This window comes from Grammomys surdaster, unplaced genomic scaffold (genome assembly GCF_004785775.1).
Source record: "Grammomys surdaster isolate TR1022 unplaced genomic scaffold, NIH_TR_1.0 213, whole genome shotgun sequence".
NCBI lineage: Eukaryota > Metazoa > Chordata > Mammalia > Rodentia > Muridae > Grammomys > Grammomys surdaster.
The window spans coordinates 4,155,683-4,178,844 of NW_021604658.1; the positions used below are offsets into that span (position 1 = coordinate 4,155,683).

Here is a 23,162-nt window from a genome sequence, read left to right on the forward strand (position 1 = left end):
AGGTGTCTTCAGTTGCTCTCTATCCCAGGGGTCCTTTTGTCTCGGGACTTCCAGCACCGAGATTATATAGAGGCCGTGGGTCTCAATCTTCCCTGACATGAAATTCTCAGCACTTAGTGACAAAGGAAGAACTTGTTTTTAGCACACAGCTGTATCCTGTAGCTATTGCTTAAAGAGGCCTAGCCCCATGAGAAGTATTTCTTGTTTTCCATAAGGTTAGGCTTTGCCATGTGACCATTAACATGATCTTTTCATCTCCATCTAAAGGAAAGATTTCCCCCAGTGCTGAGCAAGCCTTACAGAGGCTGAACTGTGCAGGTTTCTGGTTAAGGCAGCTTGATCTTTAGCAAACAAGAGTCGCTGTCGAAGCAGATATTGGTGGTGGTCGCTTCTTAAGGGAGATGAGTAGATGTTACCCTTTCTAGAGAAGAGGAAGGGGCAGGCAGGCTCACAAAGCAGAAGTCAATGGTAGCTCTGTTGTCTCAGATTAGAAGTAGTTTCTTGTTTTTTTTTGTTTTTTGTTTTTTGTTTTTGTTTTTTGGGTTTTTTTTGAGACAAGGTTTCTCTGTATAGCTCTGGCTGTCCTGTAACTCACTCTGTAGACCAAGCTGGCCTCAAACTCAGAAATCCACCTGCCTCTGCCTCCCAAGTGCTGGGATTAAAGACGTGCGCCACCACCACCCAGCTTAGAAGTAGTTTCTTATTCCAGTGTAACCTCATAATTAATATTAAAGCTTGCTATTTTTCCTTTCTCCTTCACTCCCCACTTTTGTGGATGATTGATTTCATATATGGCTTCAGTTTTAGAATTGTGCTTCAAGATCCAGACATCTAGGGTCCATTTGCTGTGTTACTAAGTAGGTGGACTTAGAAGTCAACACCATTTGTAACTTTATAGCGTGCATAAAAGGAGATAATGAGAGGCTGGATTGATGGCCCAGTGGTTAAGAGCACTGACTGCTCTTGCAGAGGTCCTGAGTTCAATTCCCAGCAACCACATGGTAGCTTACAACCATCTATAATAGGATTGGGTGTGTCTGAAGACAGCTACAGTGTACTCATATATATAAATAATTTTTTTTTAAAGGTGGTAATGAACTGGAGTTGGTGACTTAGAGTGTCCAAATAAAAGATTCAAAATGATCACGAGGAAAGACCCTGCTAAAGATAATAGCCAAAAATTTCAATTCCCAGAGTCTCAGGAGTTTTTTAGTGCTTTTTCCCCCCTTTTGGCTGTTTGCTTTTAACTGTTGAACTGTTGGATCTCTGACTGTAACTTAGTAGCACATTAGAATATAGCAGCATTCTTTGTTTAAGACTGCAGGTCTTCCCTTCTCTGCTGCTACAGATTTAGGCCTCTTCTGGATAATGGCTTCTGGAAGGGAATCCATTTGGTCCTATGTTGTTTTTACTGCTTCACCTATCTGTTCCCTGTCCTTTATAGCCTGGTTAGATAGATCATTGTGTTCTTTTTGGTTTTTCAAGACAGGATTTCTCTTTATAGCCTGGGCTGTCCTGGAACTCACTCTGTAGACCAGGCTGGCCTCGAACTCAGAAATCCACCTGCCTCTGCCTCCCAAGTGCTGGGATTAAAGGTGTGTGCCACCGCTGCCCGGCGATCATTGTATTCTAAAGATGCTATTCTTCTAAACTCAGGTCCACTCTAGCTGTAGTTCCCAGTCCCACTGCTAGGGAGATGAGAACAGAAGTGCTTTAAGCTTGCCATGGGCTTCTATCAATGGTAAAGTGGGAGATTCGTTACCTGGGGCTATATGGATTTGTATAAACCAGAATACAAGGCCCCATCCTTTTAGGAGGGAGACACCGATGGGCCCATGTTCTTATAGCACCCAGGACCACTGACCCAGCTGTGGCACCATCCACAGTGAGCTGGGTCTTCTGACATCAATCATTAACCAGGGAAATGTACCACAGGCTTGCCCACAGGCCAGTCTCTAGGGGCATTTTCTCAGTTTAGGTTCCCTCTTCTCAAATGACTCTAGCTCATGTCAAGTTGACAGTAGAATAGCCAGGGCAGTTGTGTTTGCTCAGGATTTGCAGCACGATTGGATGGATGTAGATGAAAGGAACACTTAGTGGGACAAAATTGAGGTTAACTACTTTGGCTCTATAATCCAAAACAGCTAACCTTTTTTTTTTTTTTTAAATGTTTTGCTTGATAATACTATCAGAGACTTCAAAGGCCAACATAAATGACACAATTGGTCAGTTAAGGAGTGCCATCTGCTGTTGAGAAACAGCATAACAATTTATTCTGGTTTTGTGTTCCCGTAGAAATAGGAATCCCAAAGTGAAATGAGGTTTTCTAACTCCCCCACTTCTTTTTAAATTATGGTGCTGGGGATAAACCCTAGGGCTACACATATGTCAGGCAAGTGCTGCAGCAGTAAGCTACAGCCTCCGCCCAGCCCTTTCCCTCTATAAATTAGGAGACAGGTCCAGAGGGATGAAGAGGTCCAGGAGCATAAGGAACTAGAGCTAGATGATAGAAATGGTCCTAGGCCACAGGTAGGATGGACTGGAAGTTGAATGCAGTTAGGAAGTGGATCAGCTAGGAGACACTGGGATGGAGCCAGGGAGCCACATTAGAAAGAAGTGGAATGCATGGAGGAGCTGGTATTAACTGCTACTGGGGTTGGGGTGAGGTTGAAAGGAAGAAGAGAATGGTGAGAGTTAGCTAGGGTTCACTAGAGATATATAAGGCATGATAGAAATGTTGGCGATCTCATCTGGGCTTGCTGACCTCAGAGTAGAACTTCAGGCAGACATGGCAATCAGCAGGTTATCATAGCTGCAACAGGATGCTTTTCTTTGTGATGTAAGTTGACTTGTGAGTCCAAATAGCTTTCAATTGTGCATTTATTTTGGGTAACACTCTGCCTGCTTGGGCACATTAGTTTGTTTAACATGCTTGTTAATGATAATATTCCATCTCCTGTTGTAAAGATAAACAGCAGTCTTTTTCTGTTCTTAATTCCTCAATTGAATCTTTAGAGCAGGACACCTCTTGACTCTGCAAGTCTCTCATCCTCAGCACCACCTCACCCCATTCCTGTGGGTGGGGACATGGGGCCTCGAATAAATAAGTGAGCACGTGAGCTGCATCTCAGCCTCACCATCCAGCTTTGAGAGAGAAAGAAGAAAGGCTGTAAGAGAAGAAAGTGAGCAAATCAGAGAAAGGATTTGAATTCTGCATCTAAGTGACTTGTCCTTCTCTAGAGCCATAGCTAAGCCAGAGACCTGAGGTTCCTTTGAAGAAATGCCCAGCTTAAAGAAGGAAGCATGGCAGTTTCTTAAAATATATTACAGATGACCAGGCAGTGGTGTTGCACGCCTTTAATCTCAGCACTTGGGAGGCAGAGGCAGGCGGATTTCTGAGTTCGAGGCCAGCCTGGTCTACAGAGTGAGTTCCAGGACAGTCAGGACTACACAGAGAAACCCTGTCTCGAAAAACCAATACACACACACACACACATACACACACACACACATACACACATACACACACACATACACACACACACATAGATATTACAGATAATAGAATACTCATTGCCTCTGGGGGAAGAACTGTGTCTGTGTTTGATCCCTAGCACCCCTATAAAACAAAACCATAGCCAAAAAAAAGCCTGCTGATGTTTTGTGATACTAATGTAATTTATGTTAACTTAATATATAATTACATGGTAAATATTCCAAATTTGCAAATTAAATATATAAACATATATTAGATTTGTATGCATATCATAGTATACAAGGCACCACTTTACCATTTAGCAATACATATAAAATGCCAGGATCACATTTTTTAATTCACGGTTTGCTGACCTCTCTGCTCTCTGTCAAAGGCCCTTCTCTCTGTCAAAGGGCCTTCAAACATGCTATGTAAACCAACCGATCTACATCCCCAGCACTATAATAACTTAGTTTCTAATTATCAGTGAGCAGTCATCAAACCTTTACCAAATGCCTGCCATTATGGTCATATCATTTCTTACTTGGTGGAATGAATACTGTATGCATCATAGAGGGTTGCCACATCCATAATTTCATTTGATTACTATGACAGAGAAACCCTGTCTCAAAAAACCTACACACACACACACACACACACACACACACACACACAGATATTACAGATAACAGAATACTCATTGCCTCTGGGGGGAAGAACTGTGTCTGTGACAGCCATGGGCAGTCAGTACTGACTTCACCTCACCCTGAGGCCTCTTTTTGGCCTGGGAGATATTTAGGACGGTTGGACTTGGCTCATAGGGTGTCTTGTTGAGAAAGTAAGTTGTTTAGGCCAATCAGTGAACTTTGATGAACTAAAACAGCTCATTACCCAGAGGACATGAGTTCAGAAAAGAAGCAGCCAATGGCTGGGCATGATTGTACACACCTTTAATCCTAGCACTCAGGAAATAGAGACAGGTGGATCTCTGAGTTTGAGGCCAGCCTGGTCTTCCGAGGATAAAGGCTCTCGCCATTAAGCCTGACACCCTGAGGCTGATCCTTGGGTTCCACTTGGTGGGAAGAGGAAACTGATGCTCACAAATTGTTCTTTCAACTGTACATGTGCGCTCTGCCACACACACACACTCATATACATAGTAAATAGATGTAATAAAATATATTTTAAAAGTAATAAGGTAGCTACTTCAGAAAGCTGCATACAAGATATAATAAACAGCAGCAAAAACGTAAGAAATAAAACGTAAGTGCGTGTAAGATATAATAAACTACAACCACAAAGCTGTAGCTGGTAAAACAGTACTACTTTTAAAGTAGGTGGTTAGGGAAGGGCTCCCCAAGGCGTGCCAGACAGAGGGAACTACTCATGCAGTGTGGAAGAGGTAATGTCTTCCTGATGGAACGGAAAGGTGGTTCCTGTGGTTTTAATGGAGTGCTAAGAAAGGAAGAGTGGCCACACAAGATGGGCATGCAGGGTCAGGCAAGCAGGGATGGGAAGAATTACAGGAAATGGAAGCGCTCCAGGGAAGCCTATTAACTCAGTGTTCAGCTGCATCTTCAGAAGCTCCAGGAGATTGTTACAGGAACATATTTAAGTGCACTTTATGGTGATGATAATGTTTCCTTAAGATAACTCTGCTTTGTGTTTCCTTCCCTAGCCAGGACAATGGTGTTCATAGGGACATGACACGAGTGCCCCTCCCCACCCAGCTGTACAACTGGGCTGCACCAGAAGTGGTCTTACAGAAGGCAGCCACGATGAAGTCAGACATCTACAGCTTTTCCATGATCATACAAGAGATCTTAACAGGTGATCCAGGAGCACATTTAATGTTGATCATCAGCATTCTTACTTTTAGCTTAGAGATTTCCCCCAGGAATTACTTAGATTTATGAAAATTTAGAACTTAAAAAAATCTTGAAGGATCTTCTTTTTTTTTTTTTTTCTGTCTGAGATAGGGTCTCTATTATGTAGCCCTGCCTGTCCTGGAATTTGCTCTGTAGACCAGGCTGGCCTCAAACTTACAAAGATGCACCTGTCTTTGCCTCCTGAATCCTGAGAATAAAAGCATACACCACTACATTCGACTTCAAGGATCTTCTTTGTGCTTATTAGACATAAGGTAGTTTCCCAAAAATCTTCTTTTAACTATTAAGACTCAGAAAAGCCCATAGGTCTTCCTGCTAGTGATAAGGCATTTAACAGAAGAAGGGGAAAAAAAAACCCTCCAATGCTGGGGATTGAACCCGGGACAACAGCTCCATCACTTGAGTTGTATGCCAGCCTCCAGAGCAAAGTGTTTCTGAGTATTTCTTCTGAGTTCATTGAATATTTGTGTTGGTACTTAAGGTTCTTTGTGATATCCCCTTTGAAAAACTTAAAAAGGAGAAAAGGTTGGTGTCTGGAGAGTAAACATGAAACTGAACACTCACAGGTATCACAGGTGTATATATGATGTCTATTGAAAGAAATGAAAGGCCTTTGAGACCTACATGACTTTATGGAAAGCACTCGTGTAACTGAAGACAAAAGGACTCCTTCAGGAGAGAGAGACAGGCATAGCCACATGCAACACACAGAGTGAAACCACATTCTGGTTAGGGAATAGGCCAGAGTCAGCTGACTTTCTGGTGTTTGCCATCCCAGAGGCAAACTACCTTTTCCATGAGATAAATTCATGATCTATTCGGCTTGATGCCCAGGCATTCCCTTGCCCCCAAGTGTGCTAGGGATGCCTGTGTGTGCAGGTTGCTGACACTAATGTTTGCTGTCTCTGCCAGGTATTTGCTGGGTATATAGGTAAAGAGGCTCTTTGTCCAGAATTGGGCTACCAAGCGGTTTCCTTCTGGGAAGAAAGTAATGTTTAAAGAGACCAAGTGACTTCACTAAAGCTACTTAGCAATATCTGATTTAAATTTTTTTCCTTTACTTCTCTACATGTTGTTTGTATTTTTAAATGATTTATTAACATATATTGATTATATATAATTATTGGTTTGTGATGGCGCACGCCTTTAATCCCAGCACTTGGGAGGCAGAGGCAGGCGGATTTCTGAGTTCGAGGCCAGCCTGGTCTACAGAGTGAGTTCCAGGACATCCTGGGCTACACAGAGAAACCCTGTCTCGAAAAACCAGAAAAAAAAAAAAAAAGAAAAGAAAAAAAGCTTGTTCCATCTTTCAATTTTATCTTTTGTTTTGTTTTTCGAGTTTCAATTTTATCTTAGTGTTATTTCTATTACTTTTTCCTTATAGACAACATACCCTGGAATGGCTTGGATGGCTCACTTGTTAAAGAAACCATAGCCTTGGGAAATTATTTAGAAGCTGATGTCAGGCTTCCAGAACCTTACTATGATATTGTTAAGTCAGGTATCAACGCCAAGCAGAAGAATCGAACAATGAACCTACAAGATATTCGTTATATTCTGAAGAATGACTTAAAGGCAAGCCCTGAAATTTGTGAAAAGTTTGTTTCTGCTATCTACTTCATTGAGTTACAGACCAGGAAACTAGAGACCCAAGTTTTTAAAATGTTTGAAATGGAGGCCAGTGGTGCAGGCCTGTGGGTGTGTGTCATGGAAGCACATGGGTTGGGGTGGGGGATGCTGAAGTAGGCTCTGGAGTTTAAGGTCAATCTGGACTACATAGAGAGTTCAAAGCCAGTGTAGGGCTACATACTATGACTGAGTCTTTTAAAAAAAACACATAGTTTTGGAGAGCCTCATTTATTGCACTCTATGTTGCTGAGAAAAGCCTGTTTAACTTAGTAAAGGGAGCAAAGAATTTAGGAGGTGCTGGGGAAGTTGTAGGGTATAATAAAGAATGGGGAATAAGAATAAACTAGCTAGTTAGGACCAATAGCTGGCCTGTCTAACAGAGGAAGAAGGAGGTGTCTGACACATGTAGATAAGTTTCTAAAAACACAGATAGCATTTGGATGACTTGGAATGTGTCCTTGACAATGTTTTATTATAGGAATTTGTTGGAGCTCAGAAAACTCAGCCAACTGAGAGCCCCAGAGGGCAGAGATATGAACCCCACCCTGATGTTAATATCTGCCTAGGTCTAACTTCAGAATATCAAAAAGACCCTCCAGACTTGGACATCAAGGAGCTAAAGGAAATGGGTATGACTTGAACTCACAGATTAAGCATTACTTTGATAACAGTGGAATGATTTTGGTGTTTTGTTTTACATTTTAAAATTTCGTGTATGTGTGCTAGCACACAAGTGTCATGGTGCATGCGTGGAGGTCAGAAGACAACTTGTGGGAGTCAGTTTTCTCCTTTTACCATGTGGGACCTGGGAATCAGACTTGAGTTGTCAGACTTGATGGCAAGGGCCTTTACCTACTGAGCCATCTGATTGGCTTTTTAAAGAGAGATTTTGTTTTATGGGTATATTTTTGGCTGCATATATGCCTGTGCACCCGTGTCTGTGCCTAAGCCCATGGAATCCAGAAGAGGGGATCATATCCTCTGGAACTGGAATTATATATGTCTGTGAGCTGCTATGTGGGTGCTGGAAATTGAACCTGGGTCCTGTGGAGAAACAGCCAGTGCTCCTAATGGATGAGCCACTTTTCCAGGTCTGGTTTTTTGTTTGTTTGTTTGTTTGTTTGTTTTTTCTTTTAAAAAATAGATTCTCGGGCTGGTGAGATGGCTCAGTGGTTAAGAGCACTGACTGCTCTTCCAGAGGTCATGAGTTCAAATCCCAGCAACCACATGGTGGCTCACAACCATCTGTAATGAGATTTGATGCCCTCTTGTGGGTGTCTGAAGACAGCTACAGTGTACTTATAATAAATAAATAAATAAATTATAAAAAAAAATGGAGTCTCATAGCCTAGTCTGGTCTTGAACTGTCAGTCTTTCTGCCTTAGTCTCCTAAATAGTGAGATTAGAGATATATGCCACTATGCTGGATATCAGTTTACTTTTTTTGAGAATCATATGACTCTAGTTGTCTTCTCTAAAATGTGTATGTAACCTATGCTGAAAAAAGATGGGTACTTGAGAAAATATTCAAGATCCTTAAACCATTAAAATTTGTAAGCTGTATAAACATTTGGATTATATACAAAACTTAATAGTTACTGAATTTATAGCATGATCACTTAGGATTTATCTAATTGCTTAGAAACAAAAGTAATTTTTTTAAAGATTTATTTATTTATTATATATGAATACACTGTAGTTGTCTTCAGACACACCAGAAGAGGGCATCAGATCTCATTACAGATGGTTGTGAGCCACCATGTGGTTGCTGGGATTTGAACTCAGGACCTCTGGAAGTGCGGTCAGTGCTCTTAACCACTGAGCCATTTCTCCAGCCCAAAAGTAAGTTTTAGAAAGATATATTTTTGCATTATATATATATGGATGCTCTGTCTACATACACATTTGTTTGCCAGAAAAGGGTATTAGATCCCATGATAGATGGTTGTGAGCCACCATATGGGTGCTGGGTATTAAACTCATGACCTCTGGTAGAGCAGACAGTACTCTTAACTTCTGAGCCATCTCTCCAGCTCCACAAAGTAAATTTTTAATCTACTATCTGCTTATAATCCCACTGTTTGAAAAGCTGAGTCAGGAGTATCACTTGAGTCCCGAGGTTTGAGGCCAGTCTCAGCAACACAGGGCCTTAAGAAAACTCTCAGGCATAGTGCTCATTCTATGTCACCCTGTTACAGCTGAGGAGGCTAAGGTTTAGAGAGCTTGTAACACTCAGGATTCCTGAGCATGTTTCAGAATTGGAACTTGGGCCTTAATCGTAGCCTGATCACTATTTACTTGGACTCTTCTCTGACTGGGCTGGAAGCTTCCAGAATGTCCCTTTCCAAGTTTCCATTGTTTGTGTCCTTCATCTTATTTCCTGAAAGTAGTACCCTTATCAAACAGAAGTCATGTGTGAATCAGCCTTGAGTGATCTTTGTAGTCATCTATCCCTCCTGAGTTGCAGTAGCTTCTTGGGCTACCTCTCTACTATTTTTATCAGATGCTCACCAAAAGCATCACCTTGGCTCTTTTAGTCACAGTATTTAATGCACAAAGGAAGCCATGAGTATAGTACTTGGGATCCAGGGGCCTGTAATATGAATGTTCTAACAGTTAAACACATTTAAAATAGTGTAAATGAAGCTTAGAACATTCTTCTTCTTCTTCTTCTTTTTTTTTTTTTTTTTTTGGTTTTTCGAGACAGGGTTTCTCTGTGTAGCCCTGGCTGTCCTGGAACTCACTCTGTAGACCAGGCTGGCCTTGAACTCTCAAACTCAGAAATCTGCCTGCCTCTGCCTCCCAAGTGCTGGGATTAAAGGCGTGCGCCACCACCGTCCGGCCAGAACATTCTTCTTAGGATTAGACCTCCATAGCCCCAAATTTCTATCTCATTCAGTGTCCCTATGGGGAACTTCCACTTAGATTAGACAGAAATGTCTCTCACCCTCTGCTGCCTTTATCCCAGGACATGGAAGACAGCACATGGAGGCAGAGGCAAGCAGATCTCTGTGAGTTCAAGGCCCACCTGGTCTGCATAATGAGACCATGAGTTCCAGGACAGCCAGGGCTAGGTAGAAAGATCCTGTCTCCAACAACAACAACAACAACAAAATACACTTTCATCCTCTGTTCAATGTATCTAATAGGATCTCACTTCTCTGAGAAGGAAGTTAGAAAAATAAAAGATGGTTTTTGTGCCTTTAAAAAAAATTGTTGTTTTTGTAGTGAGACAGGCTCTCTTTATGTGGTTCAGACTGGCCTCAAAGTTGCTTAGTAGTCCAAGCTAGCATCTAACTTGAGACCCTTCTGTCCCAGACTCTCAGATGTTGTGATTAAAGGTGTGTGTGCCACCTGTCCCAGCTCATTGTACACCTGGAACAATTGCCAGGGCTGCTTCCGCTATGTGGTCAGTTTATTGAGTTAGTATTACTATTCTTTCCAACAGGTAGTCAGCCCCATTCACCAACAGATCACTCCTTTCTCACTGAAAAAACAACACTAGCTCCTCAGACCCTAGATTCAAGTCTGTCAGCCCAGGAACCTGACAATCCAAATGTTCCTTCTCCTCCTGGTTCATGTTTGCCCGAAGAGGTCAGGAGCCCCACTGCAAGTCAGGCCAGCCTCTGCAGCTTTGAAATCAATGAAATCTACTCAGGCTGCTTGACACTGGGACCTGACAAAGAGGAAGAGTGTCTGGGGACTGCTTCTTCACCTGAGGGGGATAAACCAAACCAGGTAGATGAACTACCATCCCTGGAAGAAGAGCTGGATAAGATGGAGAGAGAATTGCACTGTTTTTGTGAGGAGGATAAAAGCCTTTCAGAAGTTGACACAGACCTTTGCTTTGAAGATGGGGACTGGCAAAGTGATTCTCTTAGTTCACTCAGCCTGCCTGAACCAACCAGAGAAGCCAAGGGCAAACCGAGCAGCTGGTCCAAGACTGACGAGTATGTCAGTAAGTGTGTGCTGAACCTGAAGATCTCACAGGTGATGATGCAGCAGATTGCTGAGTGGCTGTGGAAGCTTGAGCAGGAGGTAGAAGAACTTGAGTGGGCGCAGAAGGAGCTGGACAATCAGTGCAGGAGTTTGTGGGATGCTTCCTTAAGGTTTGCAAATGCCAAGTTCCTGTCAGCTGTAGGCCCTCCGTCTTTGACCTATCTTCCTCCTGTTATGCAATTGTCAGAGCCCAAGCAGCCTGAAAATGGTGGCAACTGGTTGGCCCTAGCAAGGTCTCCAGGAAATGAGAGAGAGTTCCAAGAGGGACATTTTGGCACAAAACCTGAGAAACTAAGTGCCTGTGGCTGGAAGCCTTTTACACAAGTGTCTGAAGAAAGCAGGAGTGACTGCCCAGAGCCAAACAATCAGGTATGTCACATGGGTAGAAGGTGCTGCTTTAGTAGGATCCTAGAACCAGCATTTCCTGCAACCTGCATGCAGTGCCTGTAAATAAATGCAGGCAGCTCTTAGTAAAGTCCTCTTGGTTTGGGAAATAAGGCCACTAGGATGGAATTCTATGGTAGATATATTCTCTCACCCATTCCAAACCAAGGACAAAGCCTCTGTCCTTCTCTGTACATTCAACCGTATTAGGTTCAGCGATGTAAATTTCTGTTTTATAGTTCAATTAAGTACTAGCAATTTGACATAGTTGAAAGTATATAAGGTATTTTAGACTGGTATTAATCTGTATTTTAGGGGCTAGAAATATTGTTCAGTATTTAAGAGCACTTGCTACTTTTGCAAAGGACCTGGGTTCATTTCTCAGCACCCATATAAGCCAGCTGACAACCACACATAACTTCCATTCTAGGGGATCCAGTGCCCTCTGTACATACATACACAGGCCCACACACTTGAAAATTCTCTACTTTATATTGTTCACTGAGGTATTTAAGAAATATTTATATGGAACTGGGAAGATGGTTCAGCAGGCATGAATATTTAAGTTTGGTCTCCAGCACTCATGAAAAAAAAATTAGGTTATCTAAGTATGTACCAGTAATCCTCTTGCTGGAGAGGTGGGGACAGGAGGATCCCTGGAGCTTGCTGGCCAACTATTGTAGCTGAATAGGTGAGTTTCATGTTGAGACAAGTGGCATACCTTGTCTCAAAAATAAGGTGGGGAGGTCTAGAGAGGTGGCTCTGAGATTAAGAGCACTGACTGGGCTTCCAGAGGACCAGGGTTCAATTCCCAGCACCCACAGGGCAGTTCACAACTGTCTGTAACTCAAGACCCAAGGGCTTAGACATGGTATCCTGAACTCTGTGGGCATCAGGCACACACCTGGTACACTGACATGCATGCAGTGAAAACAGTTCTATACATTAAATAAATAAATATATCTATACACAAACAATTAAAAATAAGGTGGGAATTGATTGAGGAGATACCTATTGACTGATGCATGCACTCGTGTGTTCACACAGAGATAGACAGACAGATGACAGACAGACATGACAGACAGACAAGAGGATAAGTAAATAAAACGAACATTTCTAAAGCCAGAGGTTATATTAGAGTCTGGCATATAATGGCGAATAAGTCACAGACTATGTCTATACTTAAACACCTGTGTGTTTTAACTTAAACACAAAGGGTGAGGAACCTGTTTTCAAAGAAGATAGTTCAGTAAAAATAAGCAAGCTATCCTAGGAGATGGCCTGGAAGTTTCCCTCGAACCTAGGGAGATTGCAGACAGGTTCTGTACCTTTTAAGGACATAGCTGGAGTATGACTCACTCTGTGTCCCAGCATTTAGTATGGTGCCCGGTAACATCAAAGACACTCAGTAAATGTCACTGAAGAATGAGAGAATGGATGAATACATTAGCTTGAGCAAATTCACAGAGATGAGTTGAGTGTCTCAGGAGTCATACACATTAAGAACTGGAAGATTCCCCCCCCCCCAATGGACCAACTCCAGCCTCTTACAGAGTGTAGGGTTCAAGTTCAGTGGCTGGCGTTTCCTGAGGCCTTGAGGTCTTACCAAAATGGGAGTAGGGTAGTAGATGTCTGTTCCACTTGGAAAAAGAGTTTTATTCTGAAATATTAGAATTGCTAGCTAGGCCGGGCAGTGGTGGCGCACGGCTTTAATCCCAGCACTTGGGAGGCAGAGGCAGGCAGATTTCTGAGTTCGAGGCCAGCCTGGTCTACAGAGTGAGTTCCAGATCAGCTAGGGCTACACAGAGAAACCCTGTCTCGAAAAACCAAAAAAAAAAAAGAAAAAAAAAAAAAAAAAAAAAAAAAAAAAAAAAAAAGAAAAAAGAATTGCTAGCTAGACTAGCTTTTACTGCATTTTTTTATTGTCACAATTCTCGACTGACAGCCGGGCAATGGTAGCACACACTTTTAATCCCAGCAATCTGGAGGTAGTGGATTTCTCTGTAAGTTGTTCCAGGACAGCCAAAGCTACACAGAAAAACTCTGTCTTAAAACCAAAAAGGCCAGCTTAGTCTACAGAGTGAATTCCATGACAGCCAACACTACATAGAGAGATACTATCTCGAAAAACCAACAAACAAAAATTTTCTCCTAACAATGTAATCTTTTATTCCTAATCATGGTAGGTAGCTCTGTCCCTTGCCCGTTAGCTTACTGTACTTTTGCTAAGGTCCAACCTGTTTGGTGCTCTCCTCCTTCCCTCCCTACCCATCTCTCATGCTCTGGCCTTTTGTTTTCATTTTGTCTTTTTGAGGTCTTACCATATAGTTCAGACTTGCCTAGAACTCTGTATATTCCAGGTTGTCCTTGAACAAAACATCCTCCTGCTTTCACCTTCCAAGTGCTGAGATAGTATGTATGTGCCGCTATACCTGGATACACACACACACACTCACATCATTCTGTTTATTTTCATTAAAAATTAGAATTTGAGGGCTGGAGAGATAGCTCAGTGTTTAAGAGCACTGACTGCACTTCCAGAGGTCCTGAGTTCAGGTCTAAGTAACCACATGGTGGCTCACAACCATCCGTAATGAGATTGGATGCCCTCTTCTGGTGTGTCTGAAGACAGCGACAGTGTACTCATATACATTACATGAATAAATCTTTAAAAAAAAGAAAGAAAAAGTTAGAATTTGAAACTGGATGTAGTGGTGTACACTTGGAATCCTAGCACTGGGAGGCAGATGGATGTAAGAGGATTGTGAGTTGAGGATAGACTAGGCTATTCAGTTTTTATTTAGTTTTGAGACAGGGTCTCACTATACACCCTTGGTACTTGGTATGCATGCAGGCCTCAGCCTTACAGAGGTCTGCCGCTGCTTTCCAAACAAGGTGGCACTCCCACTCCCACTCCCACTCCCACTGTGGGCCATTTCTACTCTTCCTAGCATTATCAGGAAACAAGATGCTTTCTGACAAATTCTTTTGAATTGTTTTTTCAGTTAAAGATGTTTTAAAATTACATGAGTGTGTTCATGCACGTGTGCCTGTGTGCGTACATGCATGTATACTTACGCATGCCATGACACACTTGTGGATGTCAGAACAGCTCATGGGACTCCATTGTCTCCTTTCACCATGTGGGTCTTGCAATCAAACTCCGGTTGTGAGGCGTGGTGGCAAATGTCTTTATCTGCTGAGCTGTCTTACTAGCCCCCAGTTTTCACTTTCTAGATGAGATCTCTTTATATTTCAGACCGGCCTTAAATTCTGCCTCCCCGTCCTGAGGTACTGCAGCCATGCCTAGTTAATGTGGTTGCTGGTGAGCGGACCCTTGGTTTTTTGATGCTAGCTAAACACTAACAGAACCATCATTTTTCAGTTTCATGAGACTGGGTGTGGTGTGTAGCCCTGGCTGGCCAGGAGCTCACTACATACTTATTTATAATAATTTCTCTCATTTTTGTGTGTCTTGATAGCATCCTCAAGCTCCAGACTTGTTGCTGTAAGCTGGGAAATAATAATGACCTGTCTATTAAGATGAAGTAAAAGTGGGGTAAACAGGTGTCGAATGAAGAAAACAGGCTTTGATTATTTTTTTACTTTTGCTATTTCCAGAGTATTGTAACTGCTAATATATTTTATTTTCACGGTATCCCACTGGTAGATAAAACTTTCTCTTTATGGATGATGACATTGAACTGGGGGACTTCTGTATTATTTTCATCAAGACTTAGACTATAATCCAAGGTCCAGAGGTCTTCCCATAAAAATCTCTGCCTTTATGTTGGTGTAGGAAGGAAATGTTGAGCAAAGGGTTTAGGTTTCTGATTTCTTACTTATTTTTTTAAGGGAAGGATTCATTGTGCATCTTAGGTTGGCCCTGGAATCACTATGTTGTCCAGTAGCCCAGGCTGGCCTCAGGCACACAGCTGTCTTTCTGCCTCGGCCTCTCTAGTACTGGTATGTGTATCACCATACTCAAGCTTCTGTTAGTCTGTTTTGCAATCTGTTTGGACTGGGTCCTTGGACTCCACATTTTTGAGTAAAAACCTCCAGGAAATAGGTAGTTTATTAGGTAAGAAGCATGCGAAGGAAATTAATCATAGTCTTGTTATTTCTACCAACTTAGCAAAAATGATTTTGAAAATAGAGTATGAGATTTTGAAAAGAATAATCCCTCACCCAAAGCACTAAAACATGTTTGTCTTTAAAGCTGCCAACTCTTTGTGGTCCTGGGAAGCAGAACACAGGTGAACAGTTACCATCCACTCAAGAAGTCAAGGAGAGTTTGGAAAGAAATACAAACCAAAACAGTAGCAGGTGGGTTAACATTTATTGTTCTTTGTGTCATATGCCTTAGTATTCTCATGTACTTACTGATCTTCATCTGTCTAGTGACACACGGATTATAAACAATGAATATAAACAACGCAGAAACAGATTTAGTGGAAACTTACAGGAGACACTACGAGCCAAGTGAATGACAGATTAAATCAGATAGAATTTATCAATATAAAGCATTTTACCTTTTCAAAACTCCCTAGATAACTTAAAATTTTTTATTACCATTTACTTATTTATTTATTATTTATTTATTTATTTACGACTGCTCTGTCTGTATGTTCACCTGCATGACAGAAGAAGACATTGTTAGATGGATTAGATACAGATAGATATGAGTCACCATGTAGTTGCTGGGAATTGAACTCAGGACCTCCTGAAGAGCTGCCTGTGTTCTTAACTGCTGAGCCATCTCTCTAGCCTTGTTATTATTATTTTAGAGATTGGGCTTCACTATGTAGCCCTGGCTGGCCTGAAACTCACTATGTAGACCAGACTGGCATCAGATTCTCAAAGCTCTACCTGCCTCTGTCTCCCAAGTGCTAAGATTAAAGATGTGTGTCACAATGCTGGACTACATTTATTATTGTTGTTGTTGTTGTTATTGTTATTATTATTATTATTATTATTATTTTGGTTTTTCGAGGCAGAGTTTCTCTGTATAGCCTTGGCTGTCCTGGAACTCACTTGAACTCAGAAATCCGCCTGCCTCTGCCTCCCAAGTGCTGGGATTAAAGGCGTGCGCCACCACTGCCCAGCCATCTCCAGCTTTTCTGCACACACATTCCACAGTCTCTCCCAAATAAATAAAATGTGCAGAGGTACAGCATAGTGGCATGTGCATGTGGTCCTATCATGTGATCCTATCATTTTGGAGGTAGATACAGTTTAATGTCAGCGTCCTTTATATAGTGAGTTCCGGGCCAGGCAGGGCTTCAGTGTCACTTCAGTGTCTCAAAACAAAACAAAGCAAAATAGAGGTCTGGAGAGATGGCTCAGTGGCTGCTCTCACAGAAGACCCAAGTTCAGTTCTCAGCAGTAATCATATGGTAGCTCACCATCTGTGACTCCAGTTCCAGAGGATCCAGTGCTCTCTTCTGGCTTCTACAGGCGCTGGGCACAGATAGATGTGCAGGGAAATCTCCTGTATGTGTATATTTTTTAAAAAGATGCCAGAAGTAAGGTGTAATGACTCATGCCTATAAACTGCACTAAGGAGGTAGAGGCTGCTCTGGGCTACATAGACTCTCTAAAATAAGTAAACAAACAAACAAACAAACTAAATAAATACATGTATTTCACTTTACATGCTATGCTATTTTTAAAAACTTCTGTAAACCAATTCTGAAATTTTGAAATTTTTCTCATTGTTGAATTTTATATTGTTTTTTTTTTTTAATCTGTTGAAAGCAAGGTCATAATGACTTTTAAAAGTTCAGTCTAGGCATGATGGTGCCTGCCTTTGATCCCAGCACTTGAGAGATAGAGACAGGTAGATTTCTGAGTTTGAAGCCAGCCTGGACTACAGGGTGAGTTCCAAGATAGCCAGGGTCACACAGAGAAACCCTGTGTCAAAAACAACAGAAAAAAAATTTTTTTTAAGGGCTGGAGAAGTGGCTCAGTGGTTAAGAGCATTGACTGCTCTTCCAGAGGTCCTGAGTTTTCATTCATTCCTAGCAACCACATGGTGGCTCACAACCATCTGCGATGGGATCTGGTGCCCTCTTCTGGTGTGTCTGAAGACAGCAACAGTGTACTCACATACATAAAATAATTCTTTAAATAAAACTTTTAAAAAGTCCAGTTTTTTTTCTTTATTTTTGGTTAAGTATTCAGGGTAGTTTCCGAGGAGCAGAATTACTTACAGGCTTTGAACATTTTAAAGATCCTTCATAGTTGTTGCCAAAATGCTTTTGAAAGCATCTGGTCAAATCTGATCTCTCCTTTCTGGTCCAGCTGAGTGGTAGTACATTCTAAGCAACAAGGATTTCATAGCTGGGCCATGAATCACAAACTTTTGAAGAGTTACTTTTTAAAATATTGTTTACTAGTATTGTTGTTAGTATCTGAAACAGGGTTTCACTATGTAGTCCTGGCTGGCCTGGAACTCACAAAGATCTGCCAGCTCTGCCTGCAGAGGACTGGAGTTACAGGCACGTATCCATGTCCATCCCTGAAGAGCTGCTTTAATAAATGACAAAATGGATAAAATCATGAGGTATTTAGAGAAGAGAGACTGCTCTGATTTGCAGGTAAAGAAGCTTGGTTCAGAGAGACTGACACTCACTAATATAAGACAGGTGTCCTAGCAAACAAGCAGGATCCAGAACCCTGAAAAACTTTGTTCTTAGGGTGCTTGTGCCATAAGGTCCTTGTTTGCCCTGTCAGTTTTTATGCTGTCACTGATAAGGTTTCGTACCAGAGAATTTTGATAGAAAGTCCCAAGCAAAACCTTAATGTGAATGATTTGTCTTATTGGGGGCAGGGTGGACTTGGCAATAGCAAACAGACACTGTCAGACGAAACTATTTCAACTGTCAGTTTCTTCTACTTCTGAAGATCTCCCAGGAACATTGTTAGAAATTGAAGGAGGAGGAGGGGGAGGGAGAGGAGGAGGGGGAGGAGGAAGAGGAGGAAGAGGGAAATTGGATAGTAACAACAACAACAACTAGTAGAGAGCTTTTAGCTCAACCTTTTAATTTCTCAGTCAGGAAATTTCTAGAGAATCAGGAATCCAAGTGAAGATATATTCAGTTAAATAGTCTTATCTGAGTCAAGACACTTATGGAGACCTAGATCACCCAGTCCCCAAGAGGGCTGTCAGGTTGGAAGGCCTTAGTCTGGTGATGTGGTGCCCTCTGGTGGTAAGTCAGAGTCAGTGCATCACCAGGAGTAGGGAGGGACGGTTCCGGGTTTTGAATTCTGTCAGGAACAGGAACAAATAGATGCTATTTGTATCTATGTCACTTCTGCCCTGAATGATGCCACTTAGGATCAGTATGGAGTCTGTGTCTTCTGAAACCTATGATTCTAAGTCAAGAAATAATGAAGATAATGGAGAGGCACACTTAAAATGGAGATGTGAGTATGAAGTCATGGGCTTGATATTTAAGGTAATATTTAATTTATTGTGTGTGGTTTTTTTTTTTTTTTTTTGAGACAGAATCTCACTATCTAGCTCAGGCTGGCTTTAAATTCATGATCCCTGAGTATTATGGCTATAGGCATGCGTGCTCAGCTGATGAATGAAATCTCTAATTCTTGATTATTATCAGTTTTGTTTGTTTTGTTTTATGGTTCTGGGAGTGAACCTAGGGCAAAGCCACACCACCAGCTCCTGCTTGATGTTTCTTAAATATAGCACAGATTTCACTGTTTAGGATCACAGCACTTTTATACACAGTACCTTTCCAAGACCATTGTATAATGAAAGCACAGCACTTCTGATTAGACTGTAGAAGGAAAGTGCTTTTCTATTTTTAAAATTGTAGGAAAAGTTTCTATCACTTGTATAGATATATATTGTATAACACGTAGTAAAACAGTACACAGTATATTTACCCCATAAATGCTATTAAAATGGAGAGCATGTAATGTTTCTCTCACGTATTCTGTACTACTTTTCTGTTACAGCTTCCTAGGTGTATATTCCCTCCCAAAAGGTTTGGACTCAGTGTGGCCTAGAAAGGTCATGCAAGTGGTGATTTCTATTACCTGGGAATTTCAGATATGATTTTCCTCATTAAGTCAGCAGAGGATCCATCTCTAAGTTCTCTACTGCTTGCTACTGGAATTCAGCAGCATGGGCCATTATTTGGGGGAGTTTCCTGTAGTCAGTCGTAGCTCTTTCTCATTCTCTCCCCTTAAAGGCAAGCAGGCAAGATAAGGACAATGAAACTGTACAAAGCAGTTAGTGTTAGAAGATGGCTGAAATAGTATTATATCTTTTAAGGTTGAAAATTGTTGTCTCTAATGTTTGTAGTGATGTTTTAATTGCTACTTTCTCTTGTGCCCAGTGGCAGTAAAAGAAATGGCAGAGAAAGCAGTTTCTGGACAGCTCCTGGTACCTCCTTGGAGTCCTCAGAGTAGCTTGCCTTTTGAGAGTAAGGTTGAAAATTTGAGCACTCCTTTGCCATGGCCCGAAATTAGAGGCCCCGAGAGCACAGATTGGCAGCACACTTTAGAATGCCAGAGGGGAAATGATGAGCCGGAAGGAAGTACGAAGCCTGGCAAAGTGGACAGCAGTGACTGTAACAAGAACAAGCACAGCCGATGGACAGGCCTTCAGCGCTTCACAAGTAAGTTCACTGGAGGAGCTGGTCAAGTGAGCTAACTTACCAGCTCTCAGAGTATGTGCACTTCTAGTGTAATCTCTGTGCTTGGTCCTGTCTCCTTTTCTAAGAACCCTGTGTTCAAAGGTGAAGAAGAGATTAATTAATTTTCCTATAACTGAAACAAGATCCCTTTGTCCAAAGGAAGTAAAATAATATCCAAGTGCTTACCCTGGTTCTAGGTCTAGCCTAGTAAGAAATCAAACCTTTCTTACCTGAAGGTGAATGTGGGCCGTCATTCCCTAGTGAATGTTTCTTTGTTTTTTAGACAGTCCCTTGCAGTGTAGCCCAGGCTAACCTGAGTGTTGGTAATGCAGGTGTATGCTATTACATCCAGCTTGCTTTTTTTTTTTTTTTTGCATTTCATTCTAAGCTTGAAATAAACCCATCGAGTCCATGTGACATTTACTGTCATTATAATTGGCTCACAATCAAATCATCAGGTAATTTTTCAGATATTGAAGCCAAAGAAAAAGACATCTAAAGTTGACACTTAGATTTTTAGAAAATCAATTGGCTTCCTCTCTGTACTTTCTGAGAGAGAGAGAGAGGGAGAGAGAGAGAGACAGAGAGAGACAGAGAGACAGAGACATAGAATCTAGAGGATACGGGTCACTGGGTAAATCCTGTTTTGTAAGCATGAAGCTTGAGTTCAGATTCCCAGCACTTACGTAAAATTCAATTGTGACTACTAGCATCTGTAACCTTAGTCCTGCAAACCCCAGGTAAATCCCTAGAGCACACTGGATACATAACTCATGCAATCTGTGAATGCCAGGTCCACTGAGAGACTGTCTCAGATGATAATGTGGGAATGAATAGAGGAAAATACACAGCATCTATCTCTGACCTTCACATGCACACACGTGTACCTTCATGTACATGGGCAGTCACACACACACACACACACACACTAAAATTAGAAAAGAAAAACCATACAGAGTAGCATATACACTTATACTCTTAACACTTGGGAGATGGAGGTAGGAGGATCAGAAGTTCAGGTTATCCTGAGCTGTATAATAGGTTCCAGATTATCCTGGGTTACATGAAACCTTGTTCCAGAAAACCAAACCAACCAAAGAACAATAATAACACAGTAAAATCAATTGCTGAGGGGTTTCTTGGTATTTAGAATCTGTTCTTCATCAAGAATTGCTGGGCAGTGGTGGTACACGCCTTTAATCCCAGCACTTGGGAGGCAGAGGCAGGCAAATTTCTGAGTTCGAGGCTAGCCTGGTCTACAGAGTGAGCTCCAGGACAGCCAGGGGTATACAGAGAGACCCTGTCAAGAATTGCTGTTTGGTGGACAGTGGTGGTACATGCCTTTTTGCCAGCACTTGGGAGGTAGAAGCAGGCAGACTTTCAAGTTTGAGGCCAGCCTGGTGTACAGAGTGAGTTCCAGGACAGCCAGGGCAACACTGAGAAACCCTGTCTCAAACAAACAAACAAACAAACAAACAAGCAAAAAACAAAAACAAAAAAGTCCCACAAGACAACAAAAAGAATTGCTCTTGAATGTGTGGTCAAGATGCCTGGATGATCCAGGGCTATGTTTTGGGACCAGGCTAAATTCACAGTGTCTATATCTATATAACTTAGAGAATTAATTTAGCTACTCTTGGCAGAATGTTCACATCTCTACTCTAACATTACTTTTGGTATTTCCTACTACATGAGTATCACTGAATGACCGTGTCTCTGATTGTGTCATCATCACTAGGTATTAGATACCCATTCTTCAGAAACCACGAGCAGCCAGAGCATAATGAAGCCTCTCAAGCAAGCTGTGACACATCTGTGGGCACTGAGAAGTTCTACAGCGTAAGTAATACAGCCTGGGAAAACCAGGATGCACACAGGGATCTGATAAACTAGCCTGAGTTCTTGTATATTATGACATCAAAATGTTAGCTATACAAATTAGATATATTAACTATACAGGGCTATAGTGGCTTAAATAACATAGATAGCATTTTTTTCTTTTTTGGTTTTTTCGAGACAGGGTTTCTCTGTGTAGCCCTGGCTGTCCTGGAACTCACTCTGTAGACCAGGCTGGCCTCAAACTCAGAAATCCACCTGCCTCTGCCTCCCAAGTGCTGGGATTAAAGGCGTGCGCCATCACTGCCCGGCGTGAGGTTTGTTTTTTTTTTTTTATAAAAATGTCATTGTGCTTGTGATGGTGCGTATGTGTTGGCATGTGGGCCATGGCTCAGGCTTAGAGGCCAGGGGACAGCGTCTTGGAATCTGTTTTCTCCTTCAGACTAGCTTTACCAGGCCTGTGTGTCGTGTACCTTTACTGCTGAACAGGGCCGTTGCAGTAGCCCAGTAATGAAGTCTTGTGAAGAACATGGTGCAGAGTCATATTTACTTAGGTCACATGAACAACAAAAGACATTTACTCTTTCCACCACCTGAGGGCTGGAAAGATGGGATAGACATTGAACACATTGACTTCCCTGGAGCAGTTCTAGTCAGGGAATGGGGATGGTTTGAGGAGGTCAAGATTTTCAGAGGAATTTTGTTGTGATAAGAGAGGCTAAAGTGAACAGCTGTTAAGTGTGTAGTGAGATTTGGAAGGGTATAGCAAAAGTAATGTCCAAGAAAATTAGCCACAGTATCTTACAGAGTACCTGTCTGAATTGGAAAAGGCCAGATAATAATCAGGATCCAAATATAGCAAGTATATAAAGAAGTGACTACTTTTTATTATTCTTGAGATTTCATTGTCATTTTAAAAACCAGACTCCCTAACTTAAGAAATTGTGGGTATCTTAAGAACTTTCAAGAGCCGGGCAGTGGTGGCGCACGCCTTTAATCCCAGCACTTGGGAGGCAGAGGCAGGCGGATTTCTGAGTTTGAGGCCAGCCTGGTCTACAGAGTGAGTTCCAGGACAGCCAGGACTACACAGAGAAACCCTATCTCAAAAAACCAAAAAAAAAAAAAAAAAAAAGAAGTTTCAAGTTCTGGACAGCTACAGTATCCTCATGTGTAAGACAGTGCCAACACATGGATTATATCATGCCCTTGAGGGATCCGGGTGTTTCAGTTTGGTCTCAGCTTTAATTGCCTAGGACCACTCTTCTCAGATTTTAAGAGCAGAAAGTT

General features: G+C 41.8%; 1 protein-coding gene across 4 annotated transcripts in view; it reads left to right on the top strand.

Moving 5' to 3' along the window:
* The window catches only part of Tex14 (testis expressed 14, intercellular bridge forming factor), a 76,941-nt gene that overhangs the window by 20,732 nt on the left and 33,047 nt on the right, over positions 1-23,162 (top strand). For all 4 annotated transcript variants that reach the window (XR_003712011.1, XM_028772362.1, XM_028772363.1 and 1 more), the window contains exons 10-17: positions 5,154-5,305; positions 6,749-6,939; positions 7,472-7,622; positions 10,442-11,361; positions 15,596-15,702; positions 18,716-18,804; positions 19,740-20,021; positions 21,778-21,878. Coding sequence is in view for 3 of the 4 variants with exons in the window: in XM_028772362.1 (XP_028628195.1) it covers positions 5,154-5,305; positions 6,749-6,939; positions 7,472-7,622; positions 10,442-11,361; positions 15,596-15,702; positions 18,716-18,804; positions 19,740-20,021; positions 21,778-21,878 (1,993 nt within the window). In the remaining variant the exon portion in view is untranslated. The remainder of the gene's footprint in view (positions 1-5,153; positions 5,306-6,748; positions 6,940-7,471; positions 7,623-10,441; positions 11,362-15,595; positions 15,703-18,715; positions 18,805-19,739; positions 20,022-21,777; positions 21,879-23,162) is intronic.